The 22,380-nt window shown below is 46.0% G+C and overlaps 1 protein-coding gene and 1 pseudogene across 1 annotated transcript in view; one reads left to right on the top strand and one right to left on the bottom strand.

The window, feature by feature from the left end:
- Nucleotides 1–246: 246 nt before the first annotated feature.
- LOC122942899 lies at nt 247–385 on the bottom strand (annotated as a pseudogene).
- A 6,019-nt stretch (nt 386–6,404) lies between these two features.
- ENDOV (endonuclease V) overlaps nt 6,405–22,380 on the top strand; it is a 32,331-nt gene continuing 16,355 nt past the window's right edge. Inside the window, exons 1-7 of the mRNA XM_044299065.1 lie at nt 6,405–6,533; nt 8,720–8,891; nt 9,377–9,511; nt 11,223–11,262; nt 12,119–12,231; nt 16,888–16,956; nt 20,445–20,573. Of these exons, the coding sequence (XP_044155000.1) occupies nt 6,457–6,533; nt 8,720–8,891; nt 9,377–9,511; nt 11,223–11,262; nt 12,119–12,231; nt 16,888–16,956; nt 20,445–20,573 (735 nt within the window). The 5' untranslated portion in view covers nt 6,405–6,456. The remainder of the gene's footprint in view (nt 6,534–8,719; nt 8,892–9,376; nt 9,512–11,222; nt 11,263–12,118; nt 12,232–16,887; nt 16,957–20,444; nt 20,574–22,380) is intronic.

The raw sequence follows: 22,380 nt of genomic DNA, 5'->3' as shown, positions 1-22,380 counted from the left end.
TGGATAATAGCCCCATACTATGACTGAATAACATCACCGTACAGTGATTGACCATACAGTGACAGGATAACACCGCCATACAGTGACAGGATAACACCGCCATACAGTGACAGGATAAAACCGCCATACTGTAACTTGATAAAACCGCCATACAGTGACAGGATAACACCGCCATACAGTGACAGGATAACACCGCCATACTGTAACTTGATAAAACCGCCATACAGAGTCTGGATAACACCAATCTAAAGTTTGCACTGGGGCCCATAACACTCTAGTTACGCCGCTGCCTCCGTGTGCAGATCTGCTCCATCTCAGTGTCCAATACAATCACTGATAAGAACAAATACAACACTTGCTCTTGGCCAAAAGGCCGAGAAGCGACCTAAGCTTGGAAGGACCAAAACCACCTTATCAAGAACCACCTTAGTGATGATGGTGTCTCTCCTTCCAGGTACTGAAGGCTCCAGTCATCACTATGGCCCTGGTGGTGGTGTAAAGCTGTGGTCGCAGGGCCTGGAAAAGCTCACCGTGGTCAGGGGAAGTGCACACATTGATGACCGTAACCAGTTCGCCTGCCCACGAACCATCTATGACCAATAGTCTGCAGCAGACAAGCTCCTGTATGGAGTCAAGTGTAAGGGTACTGTCACACTAGCGTTATTCTTTTCCGGTTTTATCCTAATGCATTCTGAATGGAGAGAAATCCGTTCAGTATGAATTAGGATGTCTTCAGTTCAGTCGCTCTTATGTTTTTTGGCCGGAGAAAATACCGCAGAATGCTGCATTTTTCTCTCCGGCCAAAAATCCTGAACACTCCCAGCATTATTTCCATTGAAATGTATTAGTACTGGATCCAGCATTAAAATTTCAGTTTTGACGGATCCGTTCTTCAGGTCCGTGCATGCGCAGACCTTTAAAAATGCAAAAAAATAAATAAATACCGGATCCGTTTTTTTCCAGATGACACCGGAGAGACGGATCCGCATCCGGATCCGTCTGACAAATGCCATCCGTTTGCGACGAAACTGCCTCCCGGAATCCTCTGTCGCAAGTGTGAAAGTACCCTAAAGGCACTTCCCCTGAGGAGGCAACCCCAGCCGACTTAGTCACCCTCACCAGACAAGTAGGACGGGCCGTGAGACCTGGAAGAAGACAGAGCAACGTGAAGACATCCACAACCTGAGCAGCAATTGAGTATCAGGAGGTCCGGCAGAGATCCGTACACATCCCGGCACACAATGCAGAGGATCAGCCGGACACAAACTGCTGCATGCTGTGGTTTGTGTCCAGGCGATTCCCGGACAGCCCGACAGAGTTCACACCGGAGGTCAGATACTAGTCTCAGAGATCCGTTTAGATGGAAGAAAAAGTACTTTGTGGAGGACGCTTTCATCGGTCTAAAATAATGGATCTCAGGCAGAAATGGCTAAAACGGATGCAAAATACAGGATCCTTATTTTTCTTTTATGTACTTCTGCCGGATCAGAACAACGGAAAACAAAACGGTGATGTGAACCTGAAGACGGACTCCTAACAGAAAGACGAATGGACCCATTAGACCGAATGGTTTCCGTCCGCGCCGTTTCTGTGCGTTATGTCAATTCCGTTATGGTATTGTGAGTTGGTAAACAGCGCCATCTGTCACCCTTTATAAACTAATCACCTTATGATATATGCGCCCTCTATTGGAATTACAGTATATGTACATATTTTATGCACATATAGCGCTGACATATTCTGCGGCGCTTTACAGACATTAGCATCAAGCTATCCCCAATGTGGGATAGTGATATCATCACTGATTAATTACCCAGCTTTCCCAGTGTCAGATATCGTCACTGAGTTATTACCCACCTTTCCCTGTGTCAGATATAATCACTAAATGATTACCCAGCTTTCCCAGTGTCAGATGTCATCAATGAGTTATTACCCGGCTTTCCCAGTGTCAGATATCATCACTGAGTTATTACCCAGCTTTACCAGTGTCAGATATAATCACTGACTTACTACCCAGCTTTCCCAGTGTCTGATATCGTCACTGAGTTATTGCCCAGCTTTCCCAGTGTCAGATGTCATCACTGATCCGTCGGTGATCAGACTGCAGTGTGTGGACGGTGCTCTGTGGAGTAAAGGGTTAACCTGCTGGTGAGGTCACGCTGCACAGCGCCATCTACTGGTGTTTTCTGTTCTAGAATTTTAAGTCCAGGCTAGTTTTAACCCCTGTAACTGTTTGTCAGAAGTAATCCCTACAGAAAGGCCAAACATCTTCTGAACAAGTTTTTTTTTCCTGGCGTTTACATTTATAACAGTGTGTACAAATTGACTAACACTGGATCATTCAGGGGACATTAACTCCATAGGAGCTCCGAGTTGTAGTTCTACCGTTGTGGAGATGGACTTGGAAGAGATAACGTGGTTCTATCATAGAAGTGGTTTCGAGCGCCCTCTATTGGACTGTTTAAGGACCTGCTGGTGTTTGCTAATGAAACCAAGTAGTACTATGGCTACGTGCGTATCTACAGCGCCCTCTATTAGTTGTAGTTGGGCGTTACAATCCACTGCGGAAAGACGTTTCTAAAATACAGCGCCATCTATGGGTAGGACAGACGGCTGAGCTCTGACATGGAGGAGTTTACCTCCGCGCCCATTAGCTGGAATCCCGGATCAGTCGCTGCCGGTGAAGTCTTTTTCTAAGTATCGGTTCCTAGCGCAGTACGGCAGAATTCACAGCACACAGAAGCTTTGTAATAACTGTTATAATGATTGCATTATTTTCCACAGTCTGTTGTACACAGCGCCCTCTGTTGTTTCAATGCAGTTAGACGCTGTCTTAGTTTAGCGCCCTCTATTGGGCATTAAGTGCGGTGTCGCTATGCAGCGCCCTCTATTGTTTTGAAGCTGTAGTTGCAGCTGCTCTGTAGTTTAGCTCCCTGTATTCTGTTCTACTGAGAAAGTAATTATTAAAGGGAGTCTGTCACCCACATATCAATCTGATTCTATAGCTCTGCGGGAGACAGATCCACAACACTGATGGTACCCGGGTTTGGTTTTTCAGAGCCTCCAAAGTGTCAAAACCTAAGTTTTAAAGATATGCAAATACCTATCACAAGTGCCTAATGCTCCCAGCTTTACTTGCCCCTGACTCCTACCCTCTGTATTATCCCGCCAGCCCTGTATCCTTGTGACTTCATTCTCGTCTCCATTCAAAATCCAGCGCCTGTGCACTTTATCGCTGGGTTCGGGCATGCACAGTACATTGCCCACTGTGGGCAGAGGCATACTGATATGCAGTGCGCATGCGCCAGTTAAGTGCACAGGCGCTGGATTATGAATGGAGACTAGAATGACACTGCAAGGATACAGAGGGGAGGAGTCAGGGGCAAGTAAGGCGGGGAGCACTAGGCACTTGCAGCACTCTCTCCGCCCCCTGGGCACTTGCAGCACACTCTCTGCCCCCTGGGCACTTGCAGCACACTCTGCGCCCCTGGGCACTTGCAGCACTCTCTCCGCCCCCTGGGCACTTGCAGCACACTCTCCACCCCCTGGGCACTTGCAGCACACTCTCCGCCCCTGGGCACTTGCAGCACACTCTCCACCCCCTGGGCACTTGCAGCACACTCTCCACCCCCTGGGCACTTGCAGCACACTCTCCGCCCCTGGGCACTTGCAGCACACTCTGCGCTCCTGGGCACTTGCAGCACACTCTGCGCCCCTGGGCACTTGCAGCACACTCTGCGCCCCTGGGCACTTGCAGCACACTCTGTGCCCCTGGGCACTTGCAGCACTCTCTCCGCCTCCTGGGCACTTGCAGCACTCTCTCCGTCCCTGGGCACTTGCAGCACTCTCTCCGCCTCCTGGGCACTTGCAGCACTCTCTCTGCCTCCTGGGCACTTGCAGCACACTCTCCGTCCCTTGGCACTTGCAGCACTCTCTCCGTCCCTGGGCACTTGCAGCACTCTCTCTGCCCCTGGGCACTTGCAGCACTCTCTCTGCCCCTGGGCACTTGCAGCACAGTCTCCGCCCCCTGGGCACTTGCAGCACTCTCTCTGCCCCTGGGCACTTGCAGCACACCCTCCGTCCCTGGGCACTTGCAATAGGTAATTTGCATATCTTTAAAACTTTGTTTTTGGCACTTTGGAGGCTCTGAAAAACAAAACCCGGGTACCATCAGTGTTGTGGATCTGCCTCCTGCAGAGTTATATAGCTTGATATGTGGGTGACGGACTCCCTTTAAAGGGGTATTCCCATCACAGACAATGGGGCATATCACTAGGATATGCCCCCATTGTCTGATAGGTGCGGGTCCCACCACTGGGACCCACACCTACAACGACAATGGAGCTGGGAGAGTTGTGGCTGGAGGACCCCAGGTTTTCTGGGGTCTGGCCACCACAAAGCGCTGCACCCTGCTGCTCCCATACAAGTGAATGGGAGCGCACCGCACATGCGCGCCCCCTGTCCCAGTCATTTCTATGGGGCTGCTGGAAATATCCGAGCCACTGCTCGGCTATTTTCGGAGGCCCCTTAGAAATGAATGGAGGGCAGCTGCGCTTGCGCAGTGCGCCCTTCAGAACTCTCCCCGCTTCGTTCTCCATGTAGGTGCGGGTTCCAGATGTGGCCTGGCGATATGCCCCCATTGTCTGTGATGGCAGAACTCCTTTAAGGCCTCTTTCACACTGTCAGTGTTTGGTCAGTCTTTGATCAGTGATTTCCAACAGTGATTATGAGCCATAACCAGGCGTGGGGCTTAGGCTACTTTCACACTAGCGTTTCTATTTTCCGGTATTGAGATCCGGCATAGGATCTCAATACTGGAGAAAAAAAACGCTTCCGTTTTGTCCCCATTCATTGTCAATAGGGACAAAACTAAACTGAACAGAACGGAGCGCTCCGAAATACATTCCGTTCCGTTTGGTTGCGTTCCCAGACTGGAGAGAAAACTGAGGTTTTCTTTCCGTCATGGAATGCGGAGCAAAACAAATCCGGCATTACCCACAATGCAAGTCAATGGGGACGATCCGTTTTCCGGTAAAAATAGAAAACTGATCCGTCTCTCATTGACTTTCAGTGGAGTTCATGACGCAATTTGCGGTCCCCAATGCACGGGCAACATCCGTGCAGCGGGCGGGGCGGATCGAGACCCATTCAACTTAAATGGGTCTGTGATCCGTCCGCTGCAAGCAGCGTTTTCTGTCCGCGATGTGGTGCGGAGCAAGACGGATCCGTCACGACACACAATGTAAGGCTACTTTCACATTGGCGTTTCGGCTTTCCATTTGTGAGATCCGTTCAGAGCTCTCACACGCGGTCCAAAACGGATCAGTTTTGCCCTAATGCATTCTGAATGGAAAAGGATCCGATTTGGAGGTGGACACCAAAACGATGGCCGCCTGACGAAGCTGAGCCAAACGGATCCATCCTGGCACACAGCGTAAGTCAATGGGGATGATTACGTTTTCTCTGACACAATAGAAAACGGATCAGTCCCCCACTGACTTTCAATGGTGTCCATGACGGATCCATCATGGCTATAGAAGACATAATAGAACCGGATCCGGTTGCGGTTGTATTATGGTAACGGAAGTGTTTTTGCAGATCCATGACGGATCCGCAAAAAAAACGTTAATGTGAAAGTAGCCAACGGAACGGAATGCATTTTGGTCCCCATTGACAATGAATGGGGACATTTTCTTCCGCTATTGATATCCTCTGACGGATAGCGGAGAATTCTTTACCAGATCCAGAGCTCCGTTCTGCCTCATGATAGATCCGTTACTACAGTGTGCTAGAGCTGTGAACAGGGTAGAAACAACAGCAATCCCGATAGATGGCGCTGTCCACCACTCCGCCTCACAGTATAGCGCCATCTATCGTTTTTGAATGTTTTGTCATCATGTTTAAATTATAGTTTGGTAAAAGTGCGCCCTCTATTGGATGTAAGATTTCTGTCATCATAATTAAAAGCGACGTTGTGAAAAGTGCGCCCTCTGTTGGGTTCACAGTGTATTTATAGATTACGGGCTGAACTTCTGAACCGCTGACTTCTGGGATTTCTAGTCTTTCACTTCTATTGCAGTCAGCCATGAGTGTCTGACGTAGCCTAGTGCGCCATCTGGCGGTTTTTCATATGATCGCGTGTTAAAGTAGGTGCATGGCGCCCTCTATTGGTTGTTCGTTCATAAGCGTCTCTGAAACCGTCGCTTTTTTTTTTTTTTTTTTTTTTTTACAATTTCGAGAAGTAATACAATTCTCTGAAAATATATACCCTGCATTCCGGCTCTAAAAGACGGTGAAGATGCCCCCATAATGAGTGACACGCTCTATCGACAGCACAGCATTAATGACGTCACACGTTCCTTATTTGGCTGCAGTGACGGAGAACACACAGCAGAGGGCGCCGTTGTGTGCGGTGATGAGACATGCCGGAAGTGGGTCAGCCTCTGTGCTGTCACCATGGCGTCCGCGGAGCAAACCGAGAACCAAGCTTCAGGCCAAGCCATGGACGAGCAGATGTTACAGGCATGGGAGAGGCAAGTGGGACCGCTTCTGGTGCACGTTATTTTTTCGGGCATTACCGCGGGCAGCCTTTCCTACCTGCTGCTGTGGGACAGGAAGGTCCCATGATGTCGCACGGTGTGCTGGGATTTGTAGTTCCACTACTTCCAGAGAGATTGGGACTTTTTGTTGCTGCACTTTCAAGTTGTGTCCACACAGAATAGTGCAAATGGATGTGAATGCGCTACGTGTCAGTGGCTGTCTTCTTCTTCTGCCTGTTCAGATTTGTATAAGATTACACTGCCAGTGAGCTCCCTGGCTTCTTTCAAGGGCAATGACGTCATATTAATCAGTCACATGACCTAGGCTGCAGTACCAAACACGGCCACTATACCATGTATGGCGCTGTGAGGAGACCGCACTGCTCAACAGAGCACCCTGGTGTCTTCAAACATCTGATGGGTGGGGTACCAGGAGTCCGACTTCCATGGATCAGATATTGATGACCTATCCTGAGGATCAGTCGTCATTATCGGACGCCAAGAAAACCCCTTTAAGACTGCTAGAAGAGCTTGTATGCAGGCAGCGTTTGTTTGGTAGAATGCCGGCATTCATGCCAGAAACCCAACAAACTCCATTATAGTGAATGGGATGCGGCAGCCCCTGGCGGTGTCCGACTGCAGGAATAGAATGCCTGCCACAGGTGTGGACTTACCCTTGGAATTTTATAAAATTTTGTCTGCCTTCAACCCCCACTAGGGGGAGCTCACTACATACATATTTATCCAGCTCCAGCTGAAGTTAAAAGGGTTTTAATGCTGATGACCTATCCCCCCCCCCCCCCCCACACACACACACACACACAAAAAAAAAGTGTGGGGGGAGAATGGCAGTGCGTCTTATAAAGCGAATGGTGCAATTTTTACATTGCTGACACGGATACATCACCAGCCGCTGTGCTGCACAGCGTGGCCTGCGATGTATCAGAGCTCTATCACGCTGGGTGGGAGGAGGAGCTGGAGGCCGGCAACACTCGCGGCGGGGCCCGGTGCGGTCGCTGTACTCCATTATACCGGGCCCCGCTGACAGCAGTCTTCATATGTAAAGTTTAGTCATGTAATCCTCAACCAGTGGCTCTGCTTTGTTAAACTACCGTAATCGTCTGTAGTAGTACTCCCTATCAAACTGGCAGGCCAGCAGCAGAACGTCACTCACTCCGTCATGCTACTCCCACTTCATTAATGAAGCTGGCGAAGCCGGAGCGTGACAGAGTGAGTGACGTTCCGCTGCCGGCCTGCCAGTTTGATAGGGAGTACTACTACAGACGATTACGGTAGTTTAACAAAGCAGAGCCACTGGTTGAGGATTACATGACTAAACTTTACATATGAAGACTGCTGTCAGCGGGGCATGACAGAGGGGACCAGCATAAGATGCTATATATGTGTCATCCAGAGATCCCCCGCCCCCATAACAGTGCGTCATCCACAGATGCCCCCATAACAGTGCGTCATTTACAGATCCCCTCCATAAGTGTCATCCACCGATCCCCCCATAACAGTGCGTCATCCACAGATCCCCTCCATAACAGTGTCATCCACCGATCCTTCATAACAGTGTGTCATCCACAGATCCCCTCCATAACATTGTCATCCACAGATCCCCCATAACAGAGGGTCATCCACAGATCCCCCTCCATAACATTGTCATCCACAGATCCCCCATAACAGAGGGTCATCCACAGATCCCCTCCATAACATTGTCATCCACAGATCCCCTCCATAACATTGTCATCCACAGATCCCCCATAACATTGTCATCCACCGATCCTTCATAACATTGTCATCCACAGATCCCCCATAATAGTGTCATCCACAGACAACCATTAGTTCAAAAGTACACCTTTTAGTTAAAAATATTTTTTTTGTCCAGAGTCCTGGTCTCTCTTTCTTCATAGACCAGGGGTTACCGTAGCACCCTCCGTCACTCCAGCTGTTCTGTAACTACAACTCCCAGAATGCTCCATTCACTTCTGTGGGAGTTAGAAGAATTGGCAATTATGTTTGCATGCTGGGAGTTGTAGTTTCACAGCAGCTGGAGTTTCCGAAGCTCGCCATTCCCTGTCATAGACAATATGATTATATTGGGGGGGCTTCAGAAATGTGGTGTTAACTTCATTAGTATTCCTGACTGAGGAGGACGACTGTCCATTTCATTCCAGGGAGCAGGGCATCTTGAAAGACAGGTTGATCACCAGCAACACTGAAACCTGGCAGAATATCCCTAATTTCCATGGCCTGGAGCGCATTGGAGGAGTGGACCTGTCCTATGTAAAGGAAGATGACACGAGTGCATGTGCCTCACTCATAGTACTGAGCTACCCAGATCTGGAGGTAAGTGTCACTGCAAACCCAAAACCAATGTGGATCATCCACCCGGAGTGCTAAATGTGTGAAGGAGTCCGTGCCACCAGGATGTAGAAATTAATATAATGGATCTAGTTTTTTCTTTTTTATTGAAAAATGAATCAATTTCTCTAACTATATTCTCCTATTGTTTTGTGTCTACAGCTTCTATGTACACCAGTGTGTCTCCATGGCAACAGACTACAAACAATCCCTCTGCAGTCATTCTCCTTCCATCTGCCTCCTACTTCTTGCTGTCCTACATCAGAACTAAGGGAAGAGAGAATGACTACAGGATCAGACTACACAGGGTTTGTTTGTAGTCTGTTACCATGGAGACACAGGTCTGCATAGATGTCGAAGACTATTAGAAAACTTTTTTCATCATCATTTTCATCATTTTTCAGTGTAAATACGTTGGAGCAATCACTTTTTAATTTCTTATTGCTGCCACTATACCTGGTGTGTTCTAGGTAATCTACGAGGACTGTCAAATGGTGACCCTTGATGCCCCCTACATAGCTGGCTTCTTAGCCTTTCGAGAAGTACCATCACTGGTGGAGGCAGTGAAGAGGCTGCAGGAGAAGGACTCCAGATTGATGCCTCAGGTGAGCTGGACCTGGGGTTTATAGTGCCGTGTACCTGTGAAAGAGTGATTGCATCCATCACACCCGGCCATTATCACCAGAGCTGAAGCCTGTGGCGGTCTCAGTTTTTGGCACACTTTTGGCCATCTCTCCTGCATGACGGAAACAGGATGGATCCGTTTTGCAGCCCATAGACTTCTATTATGACGGAATGCCTCTAAAGGCATTCCACCATAGTATTGCATTATGGTCCGTGGTAACGGAATCCATAACGCAATTCACCTTTTACCAGTAAACGAAGCGTGAACAAATTTCATAACCTGAAATTTGCTCTTCTCTAGCCGTGATCAAGTGAAATCACGGCATCTAAAGTGTTAAAAACCAAGAAGCGCACGCTGGTTTGTTACCGACATCCTTTGTGGCCAATGAGGATGCCAGTAATTGATTTAAATGCGCTCAGCCTCACTGAAGAGGCAGAGGGTATTCATGGTGCAATTCTATTTTGGCCACCAGGTGGCAGGCCAACATAAGAAATGAGCAATAGTCAGTAATACGGTAAATGCATTTTAAAAATCAATGATTGTTCAAAATAAAAAAAATGCATTTTGTACGCTCATATACAAGCTTCAAAATCATTACAAAAACGTTTTAAAAAACTGTTAAACATTTAAAAGAATATAAAAGTTAAAATCATCCATATAATAAAAAAATAAATACCTAAATAACAAAAAATATTAACATCATGGGTATCACCGTAATCGAAAACACCTGTACTACGGTGAGTGGCGTAACAAAAAAAAATAGATCAAAATGTCCAATTTGCTATTTTTTTTCATTGCTTCTGTTGACCAAAAAAAATTAAGAAAATGTGATCAAAAAGTCACACACACTCCAAAATGGTATCAATAAAAACTACAGATTGTCCCGCAAAAAATGAGCCCCCACACAGCTCAGTACATATTACAATTTTTTTTTTCAAAGTTTCAATGTATCTTTACACTATTTAGACATATACATATGGGGTATCGTTGTAATCGTACTGACCCAGAGAAGGGCATGGGCCAGTTTTGCCACAAACGGAACGCCGTGGGAACAAAACTCGTAAACCGGTTAAGGAATTGCTTTTTTTTTCCAATTCCAGCCCATTTGGATTTTATTTACCGCTTCCCACTACATTGTATGTCATAATTAATGGTGGCATTAGAAAGTACAACTTGTCCCGCAAAAAATAAGCCATCATATAACTATGTGAACGGAAATATAAAAAAGTTACATCTCAAGGAAGATGGGGAATAAAAATGAGAATGAAAAAACCTCCGGTATCCTAAGGGTTAAACTTAAGCCCTACACCCCCCCCCCCCCCCCCAAAAAAAGTTTTTCTCTGCGCCATAGGTGAGAGGTGTCTGATCATGTTCACACCACGTTCAGTGCATAGATCCAGTACACGTGTTTGTTTGAGGAAAAGCTCTTAGATTTTTTTTCCAGCAATCAGCAGAATTGTGAATGCAGCTCTGGATTATAATACAGATTCAGTAGCACAGAATCAGTACTGTCCTGTAGGTTGACTATCTGTAATGTTGTCTTCCGAGAGGACATGCATTATTTCATGTAAATTCTGTAAGGGTATGTTCACACGTAGAGGTTGACTTAATGCCTATTGTGCAGTGACCACATGAATATCCCTTAGTGTACTGGTTCTGATATTCTCCTACATATTTTTCTTGTGTTTCAGGTGCTTCTTGTGGACGGTAATGGAGTCCTGCATCACAGGGGTAATTTATGATCCTGATGACCAATCTCTGGATAGGCATAATTATCTGATTGGTTGGGGGTCCGACACCCAGGCCCCCCCCCCCCCCCGATCAGCTGTTTGAGAAGGCATCACCAAGCACAGTTCAGTGCTCACCAAGCACAGCGCTGTACATTGTATAGTGGCCGTGCTTGGTATCGCAGCTCATCCCCATTCATTTCAAAGGGGCTGAGCTGCTTCTAGGCTGTGTGACTGATGAACTTGACGTCACATGGCCTAGGAAAAGTTGGAGGAGGCCACGGCGCTACTTCGATCTCCCGTGCCTTCTCAAACAGCGAGGGGAGTCTGCTGTGACTCCTGGGGAAGTGAGGGGAGTCTGCTGTGACTCCTGGGGAAGTGAGGGGAGTCTGCTGTGACTCCTGGGGAAGTGAGGGGAGTCTGCTGTGACTCCTGGGGAAGTGAGGGGAGTCTGCTGTGACTCCTGGGGAAGTGAGGGGAGTCTGCTGTGACTCCTGGGGAAGTGAGGGGAGTCTGCTGTGACTCCTGGGGAAGTGAGGGGAGTCTGCTGCGACTCCTGGGGGCGTGAGGGGAGTCTGCTGCGACTCCTGGGGAAGTACATAAGAGAATATGAATCAATTCTTACTACTGGAAAAAAAAGAAGAGAGGCTCCTAGACCTGGCTAGGAATGGTCCTTGCCGGGTGTTAGGTATTTTGCCCAGAGTGTTCCTTTAAATCAATAGTTGACCATATGGGTACCAACCATTCTTCTAGCTAGATAGACTTAGGAATATTCTATTGATTTTCTTCCGCCTATAATACTGGCGAACGACCACCATTTGTACGGCTGCATTAATTACGTCTCCTTTATTCTTCTCCAGGTTTCGGAGTAGCATGTCACCTTGGGATTCTCACTGGTCTTCCCACCATTGGTGTTGCCAAGAACTTGCTCCAGGTGGATGGTCTAGAAAATAACGAGTCACATAGAGGACAGGTAACTACAAGGATCCACAGTAATCCTGTTAGCTACTAAAACCCCAATACAAATGTGGGAGATTTATAAAACTGTGTTTATTGCCCATAACAACCAATCACAATGCACCTTTCATTTCATATTTTGCTCTTGAAAGCTGTGCTGTGATTGGTTACTATGGACGATATCAATACTATCGTTATCAGATCGGTGGGTTCTGACTCTCTGATCCCCCTCCAATCCACCGTTTGAAGGGGCTGCTGCATTGTAACCGTTTAATTTTTTACATGGGTCCCTTGACATGCACACTGTAGCATTGTCCTCCTGTTCAAGTGAATGGGACAAAGCCTAAATATCCAGCACCTTCACTACCAGATGTTCAGCATGCAAGAAACAGCCCCATGTAAAGGATGAAGACTCGCAGTGCTCGTACAAGCAGCGCAGTCCCTTCAAGCTACTGATCTACAAGGGTGCTGAGAGTCGTACCCCAACCAATATAATACTGATAATCTAAACTAAGGATAGGTCATCAATATCTAGAAACTGTAGAACCTCTTTAAAAATTAAACTTAGTTTTCTTACTATAAATAACTATTACTGTACACGCTAAGATGAAAAAACGTTATAAAGCTTATTGCAGAAAAATGCCTCTTTCTCCACTTATCAGACTCCTCACCTCCTTCTCCTTCTGACTCCTGATTCCATAAAACCCCTTAAATGGACCGACTACACCAGTGTGCAGAACAATCTGGTTATTTTATGATACTGCAGCAAGTGACTGTTTTTGTTGCCTGCCACAAAATATTAATGCAACAGTACACATTTGTCATTGAATATTTATACTTAATCCCTTTAATATTCAGGAGTGATTTGCACCAAATGGTCACATAAATCCGTCTGCTGAACACGATGCCCCTATCTCCACCGCCAGAGCATGATAAATAATGTAATGCTGCGGGTGACTTTCCTGGTATATTTGATAGGATTTCACAGAAATGTCATTTATCAGCTTGAGATGTCTTGTCATGTTTATAAAGCGTTGGATTCTAGTGACTGTTCGGCTTCATTTCCTTGAGGACGTCTTTGATCATCATTTTCCAGTTTAAGGAAACGTTTAATGATAACTGTTTACTTATCTTGCACACATCATGAGTTAACAGAGTTTTCTAAGACTTAAAGGGGTTTTCCAGGCATTTAATATTGATGACCTCTCCTCAGGATAAGTCACCAATATCACCCGGCCGCTGTATAGAGAGAAGGCATGCGCTGTGCAAGCAGGAAGAGAGAAAGGAGACGGCCTTCTCTTCATACAGCTGATTGGCGGGGGTGCCAGGTGTCGGACCCCCGCCAATCTGATATTGATGACCAATCCTGAGGATGGGTCATCAATATTAAAAGCCTGGAAAACCCTCTTTTTAAATGCAGATGATCTATCCTCTGGACAGGTCATCAGTGCGTGATTGGTGGGGGTCCGACACCCGGGACCACCGCCGGTACTCGCAGTAGCGCAGCAGCCTTCTCTCAGCTTTCCCTAGGCCAGTGACGTTTAATGCGCATGCAGCGGCCCGTACATCCCGATCTTGCGGCAGTTTACTTCGGCCGGCTAGATTGTGAGGTACAGGTCAGCGCATGCGCATTAAACGCTCTGCTGCCTCTGCCCTAGTGGGTAATGGAGTGCGCAGGCGCGAGGATTATGTTGAATGGTGCAGGCGCCGGATTTGTCAATGACGGGAGGATGGAGTCTGAAGAACCTAGGGTGGGACAGAGGGGTGAAAGGGGAGGGGTTTGATTTGAACTGCGCCGTGGAGCATGGGTACCGGCCGCATAAACGCCGCCCCTGGGCACCATCAGAACCTAATTAGCATATGGAATAAAAGCGTTTTTAAGAGAAAATAGGCGATGGACAGCAATATGAAAGGTAAGATTATAATATGGGGAATGCAATGGATATCATAATGTTTGTGGTGTAAAATGGTCATTTTAGGTGAAAGGCACCGTCCGCATAAACGCCGCCCCTGGGCACCTTCAGAACCTAATTAGCATATGGAATAAAAGCGTTTCATGTAAAAAATTTGAGATGCTGAGATTGGTCAGAAAATCCCATAGGAAGCTGATGAACATACAGGGAGTGCAGAATTATTAGGCAAATGAGTATTTTGACCACATCATCCTCTTTATGCATGTTGTCTTACTCCAAGCTGTATAGGCTCGAAAGCCTACTACCAATTAAGCATATTAGGTGATGTGCATCTCTGTAATGAGAAGGGGTGTGGTCTAATGACATCAACACCCTATATCAGGTGTGCATAATTATTAGGCAACTTCCTTTCCTTTGGCAAAATGGGTCAAAAGAAGGACTTGACAGGCTCAGAAAAGTCAAAAATAGTGAGATATCTTGCAGAGGGATGCAGCACTCTCAAAATTGCAAAGCTTCTGAAGCGTGATCATCGAACAATCAAGCGTTTCATTCAAAATAGTCAACAGGGTCGCAAGAAGCGTGTGGAAAAACCAAGGCGCAAAATAACTGCCCATGAACTGAGAAAAGTCAAGCGTGCAGCTGCCAAGATGCCACTTGCCACCAGTTTGGCCATATTTCAGAGCTGCAACATCACTGGAGTGCCCAAAAGCACAAGGTGTGCAATACTCAGAGACATGGCCAAGGTAAGAAAGGCTGAAAGACGACCACCACTGAACAAGACACACAAGCTGAAACGTCAAGACTGGGCCAAGAAATATCTCCAGACTGATTTTTCTAAGGTTTTATGGACTGATGAAATGAGAGCGAGTCTTGATGGGCCAGATGGATGGGCCCGTGGCTGGATTGGTAAAGGGCAGAGAGCTCCAGTCCGACTCAGACACCAGCAAGGTGGAGGTGGAGTACTGGTTTGGGCTGGTATCATCAAAGATGAGCTTGTGGGGCCTTTTCGGGTTGAGGATGGAGTCAAGCTCAACTCCCAGTCCTACTGCCAGTTTCTGGAAGACACCTTCTTCAAGCAGTGGTACAGGAAGAAGTCTGCATCCTTCAAGAAAAACATGATTTTCATGCAGGACAATGCTCCATCACACGCGTCCAAGTACTCCACAGCGTGGCTGGCAAGAAAGGGTATAAAAGAAGAAAATCTAATGACATGGCCTCCTTGTTGACCTGATCTGAACCCCATTGAGAACCTGTGGTCCATCATCAAATGTGAGATTTACAAGGAGGGAAAACAGTCCACCTCTCTGAACAGTGTCTGGGAGGCTGTGGTTGCTGCTGCACGCAATGTTGATGGTGAACAGCTCAAAACACTGACAGAATCCATGGATGGCAGGCTTTTGAGTGTCCTTGCAAAGAAAGGTGGCTATATTGGTCACTGATTTGTTTTTGTTTTGTTTTTGAATGTCAGAAATGTATATTTGTGAATGTTGAGATGTTATATTGGTTTCACTGGTAAAAATAAATAATTGAAATGGGTATATATTTGTTTTTTGTTAAGTTGCCTAATAATTATGCACAGTAATAGTCACCTGCACACACAGATATCCCCCTAAAATAGCTAAAACTAAAAACAAACTAAAAACTACTTCCAAAAATATTCAGCTTTGATATTAATGAGTTTTTTGGGTTCATTGAGAACATGGTTGTTGTTCAATAATAAAATTAATCCTCAAAAATACAACTTGCCTAATAATTCTGCACTCCCTGTAGAAGATAAACCATGTAAACATTCTGCCAGGATGCAGTGATATTAAGAACAGGAAGTCAAAGTGCTGACATGAAAAACAGGCATATGGTGCAAAAATATGCAGAGGTACTCTTGGCAACTGAAAAAAAAAAATCATTATGGGACCCTACTAAATCGGTTTCAAAGGAAGCATACTTCCATGTCAGGTAGGTGGTTTGAAACATAACCATAACTCTTTTGTGAAAATCCCGTCCTCTGATCCTGAGAAATGCTTTTTGTTATTTTTATGCACCGTGAGCAGGGCCCCTGTCTTTGGTCGACCATCACTCTGCCAGTAACGCTGCCTCCTCACTCTTGTTTGATTGACAGTCGCTGAGATTTCAGAGCTGGTAGTGATGATGCAGTGAAAGCCATGTGCAATGAATGCACCAAATAGAGCAACCCCGCCTACAGTGCACCGAAAACCTTATTTGCATAAAAATAAAAATAAGCATTTCTCTGGATTAGGGGGGGGGGGGGCGGATTTTCATAACAAAGGTATTTGGGGTATCTAACCTATATGGTGGTATGCTTACTTCAGTACTGATGTTGGTGGTGACATACTCTATTTAACTGTCAGTCTGAAGAAGCACTGCCCCCTGCTGGCTCACGGTCTGGAGAGAGCATACTCTGCTGTTATGCATTATGGGGGATGTAGTGTCTCCGTCAGTCTCAATACATGCACACTCAGCCGTGCATCTTGTGTATTGAAATGGGGCAGGGGCAGGAGGAGCAGCTAGTAGTCAAATGAGGAGCTGTCAGATTAGCGAGCTTCTGATGAGCTGCCTCTGGGCAGATGTTGTAAAAGTAAGGAATGCTAAGAGATTGCAGCTCTGAAGCTTGCAGAAATGTGAAGTCAGCTCTGCACTACAATACAGGGCTGTACTAGATAAATATGTAGATTATGGCCTCATGCACACAGCCCTATTATATATACACACACACATTTTATATATCATTTTTTATTTTTCAGGCCAAAGAGCTTCAAAGTTCAGGAGACTTCTTTTATCTGGAAGGCAGCTCAGGAAATATTCTGGGAGCAGTAAGTATACAGCACAGGTGCTTTTCTATTCTGGGGGAAAAATGGCGTCATCATGTTGTATTGAATGGAGTTTTCCAGGAATGTACATAAATGGCCTATCCTTAGGATGGGCCATCACTGTGTGATCGGGAGCGGTCTTATTCCCAGGATCTTCAGCGATCAGAAGGAAGTGCAGCTGCCCCTATAATATTTTTCCAGGCCCAGCCTGCAACATGATGGGACTTTATAACTTAGCTGTAGTATCTTATAGGGGGGCCAAGAGAAAACATGGGACCATGGAAATACAGTATCCTTCTCATGCAGCCAACCGGGCTGAAGGAATCACATGTTACGATGTGGACCACGGCCAAGTGACCATCATCTTTTCCTGCCCTTCCCACCCCCCCGGCCACTAACAGTATTTTAGGCTTAGGGCTCTTTCACACTTGCGTTGTTCTGTTCCGGCATAGAGTTCCGTTGTCGGGGCTCTATGCCGGAAGAATCCTGATCAGGATTATCCCCATGCATTCTGAATGGAGAGAAATCAGTTCAGGATGTCTTCAGTTCAGGACCGGAACGTTTTTTGGCCGGAGAAAATACCGCAGCATGCTGCGCTTTTTGCTCCGGCCAAAAATCCTGAACACTTGCCGAAAGGCCGGATCCGGAATTAATGCCCATTGAAAGGATCCGGCCTTAAGCTAAACGTCGTTTCGGCGCATTACCGGATCCGACGTTTAGCTTTTTCTGAATGGTTACCATGGCTGCTGGGACGCTAAAGTCCTGTTTGCCATGGTAAAGTGTAGTGGGGAGCGGGGGAGCAGTATACTTACCGTCCGTGCGGCTCCCGGGACGCTTCAGAGTGACGTCATGGCGCCCCACGCGCATGGATGACGTGATCGCATGGATCACGTCATCCATGCGCATGGGGCGCTCTGACGTCATTCTGGAGCGCCCCGGGAGCCGCACGGGCGGTAAGTTCACTGCTCCCCCGCTCCCCACTACTACTATGGCAACCAGGACTTTAATAGCGTCCTGGCTGCCATAGTAACACTGAACGCATTTTGAAGACTGATCCGTCTTCAAATGCTTTCAGTTCACTTGCGTTTTTCCGGATCCGGCGTGTAATTCCGGCAAATGGAGTACACAACGGATCCGGACAACGCAAGTGCGAAAGAACCCTTACCAATAACTATATGGGATCGACAATACAAATGTACATTGCCAGCCTACACAGAATGGTAAAAGACAACTGAGCCTAAAGTGGTTGTCCGGGTTCAGAGCTGAACCCAAATATAACCTCTTCTTCACTCATGTATGAGTGGAGCATCGGAGCATTTCTTGCCATGCGCTGCATAGCACAGGACAAGGTCTGTTTTCTTGACATCCTCACTCAGGGGCAGACTGGGAACTTAAAGCCCTGGAAAAAATAAATAAAAGTGGCCCAAAGTTGTAGGTGCCATCCAAACTGATGGACGGCAGGGCAACACAAGTAGGCAGGGACAACTAAACTAGGCCAGCAATACTGTATTGCCGAGCAAAATACAGCACCAACAAAATACTGCCACCCATGCCACAGTATGAAACTGTATCATCGTCCTATGGAAGGCCGTTGGCCAGGAGAGTAAATGCCTGCTCCTACATTCATTTATGCTGAGAGCATCAGATCTTTATGTACCTGGTTAGTGGCCATGAGAAGAGCATCGGTGGTCTCCTGGGCATAAGCCCACCGGGAAATTTCCCTGTAAGGTCTATGGCGAGTCCACCCCTGTCCTCACTATTTTGTTCCACCTAGTAGTGATCCCGGTGATCTCAGATGGGCTGTCTATAGCGCTCTAAAACAGCCTACAGAGAGATAGTGGAGCCTGATCTCCTCTTATGTATGTTTGCTGTGCATGGGAGACATCATAGTAGCTAGTGTACAGCCCTTAGTTCAGGGAAAACTGGCAATTGGAGATGGAGCCTGCAAAAAGGAAACTGGTGAGAAATGCTTGATACAAGGTATTAAGGCCATGAGAGCCTTTTCTGAATACTCGCCTGAAATGACCGGACAACCTGAAATTGGCCGCAGTGGTCACTGGACCAAGCCACTTTCTGGTCCTGCAGGGACCATAATCGTCCGGGAACAGAGCAGCTTCGGTATCACGGACAGTTAAGTGGGTTTTTTGTTTCTTTAGGGAATCATGGGAGGGGTTGTCAGCTCCAAGGTTGGATATCCCCTCTAAGGGGGACACCAGAGTACCTAGAGGAAATCCACACAAACACGGGGAGAACATGCAAACTCCATGCAGATGTTGTCCTTGGTCAGGATCGAACCTAGGACCCCAGCACTGCAAGGCACGAGTGCTAACCACTGAGCCACCATGCTGCCCATGTTATATATACATGTACATAAAAGGTAAAACCTCTATTGCTCATGTTTCTGGCTGCATTCAAAAAGCTGGAAAATTGTTCACATTTAGGCCTTTTTTACACGGGCGAGAATTCCGCATTGCACCCGCACTGAATCCGAACCCATTCATTTCTATGGGGCTGTGCACATGAGTGGTCATTTTCACGCATCACTTGTGTGTTGCGTGAAAATTGCAGCATGCTCTATTTTGTGCATTTTTCACGCAACGCATGCCCCATAGAAGTGAATGGAGCTGCGTGAAAATCGATTTTTCACGCACTGTTGCTAGGAGATGATCGGGATGGGGACCTGATCATTATTATTTTCCCTTATAACATGGTTATAAGGGAAAATAATAGCATTCTTAATACAGAATGCTAAGTAAAATAGGGCTGGAGGCGTTAAAAAATAAATAAATATATATATAACAATTTAACTCGCCTTAATCCACTTGTTCGCGCAGCCCGGCTTCTCTTCTTTCTTCTTCTTTGCTGTGCAGGAGGAAAAGGACCCGTGTTGACGTCACTGCGCTCATCACATGGTCCGTCACATGATCCATCACCATGGAGATTGATCATGTGATGGACCATGTGATGAGCGCAGTGATGTCATCAAAGGTCCTTTACCCAGGTCCTGAAGAAAGAAGAGAAGCCGGGCTGCGCGAACAAGTGGATTAAGTTGAGTTAAATTATAATTATAATTTTTTTAACCTCTCCAGGCCTTTTTTACTAAGCATTCTGTATTAAGAATGTTATTATTTTCCCTTATAACACCTAACCCAAACCTTTTGGGTACCAAACATGCCGAGTTTTCTCACTAGCGTGCAAAACGCATTAAAATGTTTTGCACTCGCGTGGAAAAATCTTGCATTTTCTCGCGACGCACCCGCATCTTATCCGGACCAAATCCATGACCCCCGTGTGAAAGAGGCCTTATAGATATTGTTTTCAGATTATATTCATTGTTAAAGAGTTCATCCTTCCATATTCCTGCATTCCTACCGTCTAGTTTAGTGTCAATGCTCAGGCTAGGAATCGCCCGTCCAGGGGACCACATGGTTTTCTGCACATCTGTCTCTGCAAAGCTATAGTAACGCCAAACTCCATATTTCCTCCCTCAGGCCTTGAAGAGCAGCCAAAAAAGTGTTAAACCCATCTATATCTCAGTTGGACACAAAATAAGCCTGGAGACTGCTGTGAAGCTAGTCCATTCCTGCTGCAAGTATCGGGTGCCCGAGCCAACAAGACAGGTACGTCATCAAATCCTTTTTTTTTATTAAAGTAACTGTCTGCCTTTGAATAACATACTTCTTTCTTAATTAATTTCTTTACATATCCGTATAGGGGCCAGAGCTCCATTTTCTCTCATACAGAGCTCCAAATATTCTGCATAGACATAGTTTTAAAACATAACATGCTGCTCCTAGTAATCACCACTAGAAGGAGCTCACTGTATGTTGTTTACACAGTGAATTCCATAATATATTATGGAGCTCCCTCTAGTGGTGGCTGCAGAATCCTAGCTTTCAAATTATTAACTACTAACTGCAGCATTTGAGATGCAGAAGGAAACGCTTTACTGGTTCTTTGTATAGAGGGTAGTAGCAAGTGAGAGCAGGTAGCAAGAATGCAGCTTATTACGGTCTTCTCTCACCCTTTAAAGTCTCTTATGACCCCAGGCATCAAATGTATCAACCTATATTCATTTTATTTACCTTCTTCCTTTCCCAAGTGAACATTTATGCAATTTACAAAACATTATAGTTTCATGCAAAATTGCATGAAGGCATCAATCAGTGTAAAACACCAGGTGTCTATTTTCAGAATATATATGGGTATAAGAGTATAATATGATTTATTTTTTAAATCTCAAGTTTAAAAACTGTCTCAAACCCTGGCAATGAAAGGATATAAAATGACCCGTATGACTAAAGAGTCATCTGACAGATGTGTTTTCTTGAACCTTATAGGCTGTTGACAGTAGAATTTTTCTTATTGTTTAATTAGTTCCAAAATTCAAAATGAAGCAACTTTCTAATTAATTTTCATAAAATATTTCCTACAATTTGACTTCTGCAAAGTGTGTCACTCCTTCACCAAACTTGTGGTGCTTCTGGCGCTTTCATATGTCAGAGCACTGCTCTTGTTTCTTACATCTTTCTCTGCTCTCCCTTCTCTGTTAGAAATAGCAGCAGGAAGGAGGTTGTACATGGCAGATCAGAGTGGGGAGGGGTAGGATCACATAAGCGGTGTACGATCCTAAGCATCACTAACTGTGAGTTCAAGGGAGAGGAGATCTGTCATGGGCTGCTTTAGAAATCAGTCCAGGAATGAAGCTGTGCTGATACATGAGAGCTAGTGAAGACAGCAGCATCCTGAGCACACAGACGTCACATCCAGCATGTATTACTGGGAGAAACATGTCCACAATAAAAGAAAAAAGAAGACAAAAAAAGTTTGAAACTGGGAGCAACGGAATACCAGGGAGTCTAAAAATGAAAGACTGAAACCTTGTGCAACTTTTGGTAACCACTGAGATATGCGAAATCTGACAGCCCCTAGACACCTCATAGATGCCTGTATCTAAACCCTCATGGTTACGTGACATGGAAAGTAGTGTACGGCTACATAAGGGGAATCCAGGAGAGTCCCACAATTAGAATCTCAGTCTATTGCAGCAAACCTCTAAAAATCAGCATTCAGTCTGCTCCGTGCACCTGTAGAAAACAGATGCAGCCGGCACTCTGATATATCAGCCTTGCGGTGCTCGCGTCCAGAGTCAGCATCCCATAAATCAATGTGAAGTAAAGGACCGGCATTCGCAGTAAGGTATAATCTTCAATCTTTCTTTATTTCGCCATGTAGAGGACTAGAAAAACAATGCGTTTCGACTCACATACTGAGTCTTTGTCAAGTACAATTTAAAGAAAAAATATGGGATTTAAATAGTCCACCACTGATGACGTCAATAACACATGACAACAGGGTTGTCATAGAAACAAAATACAAACAATAAGCGTCAGACTACATGGACATGGAAAACAACATGCTGACGAT

Source organism: Bufo gargarizans, chromosome 6 (assembly GCF_014858855.1).
Source record: "Bufo gargarizans isolate SCDJY-AF-19 chromosome 6, ASM1485885v1, whole genome shotgun sequence".
NCBI classification, from domain to species: domain Eukaryota; kingdom Metazoa; phylum Chordata; class Amphibia; order Anura; family Bufonidae; genus Bufo; species Bufo gargarizans.
Note: the sequence above shows the minus strand (reverse complement) of the source record. Positions and strands in the feature narration are given on the sequence as shown.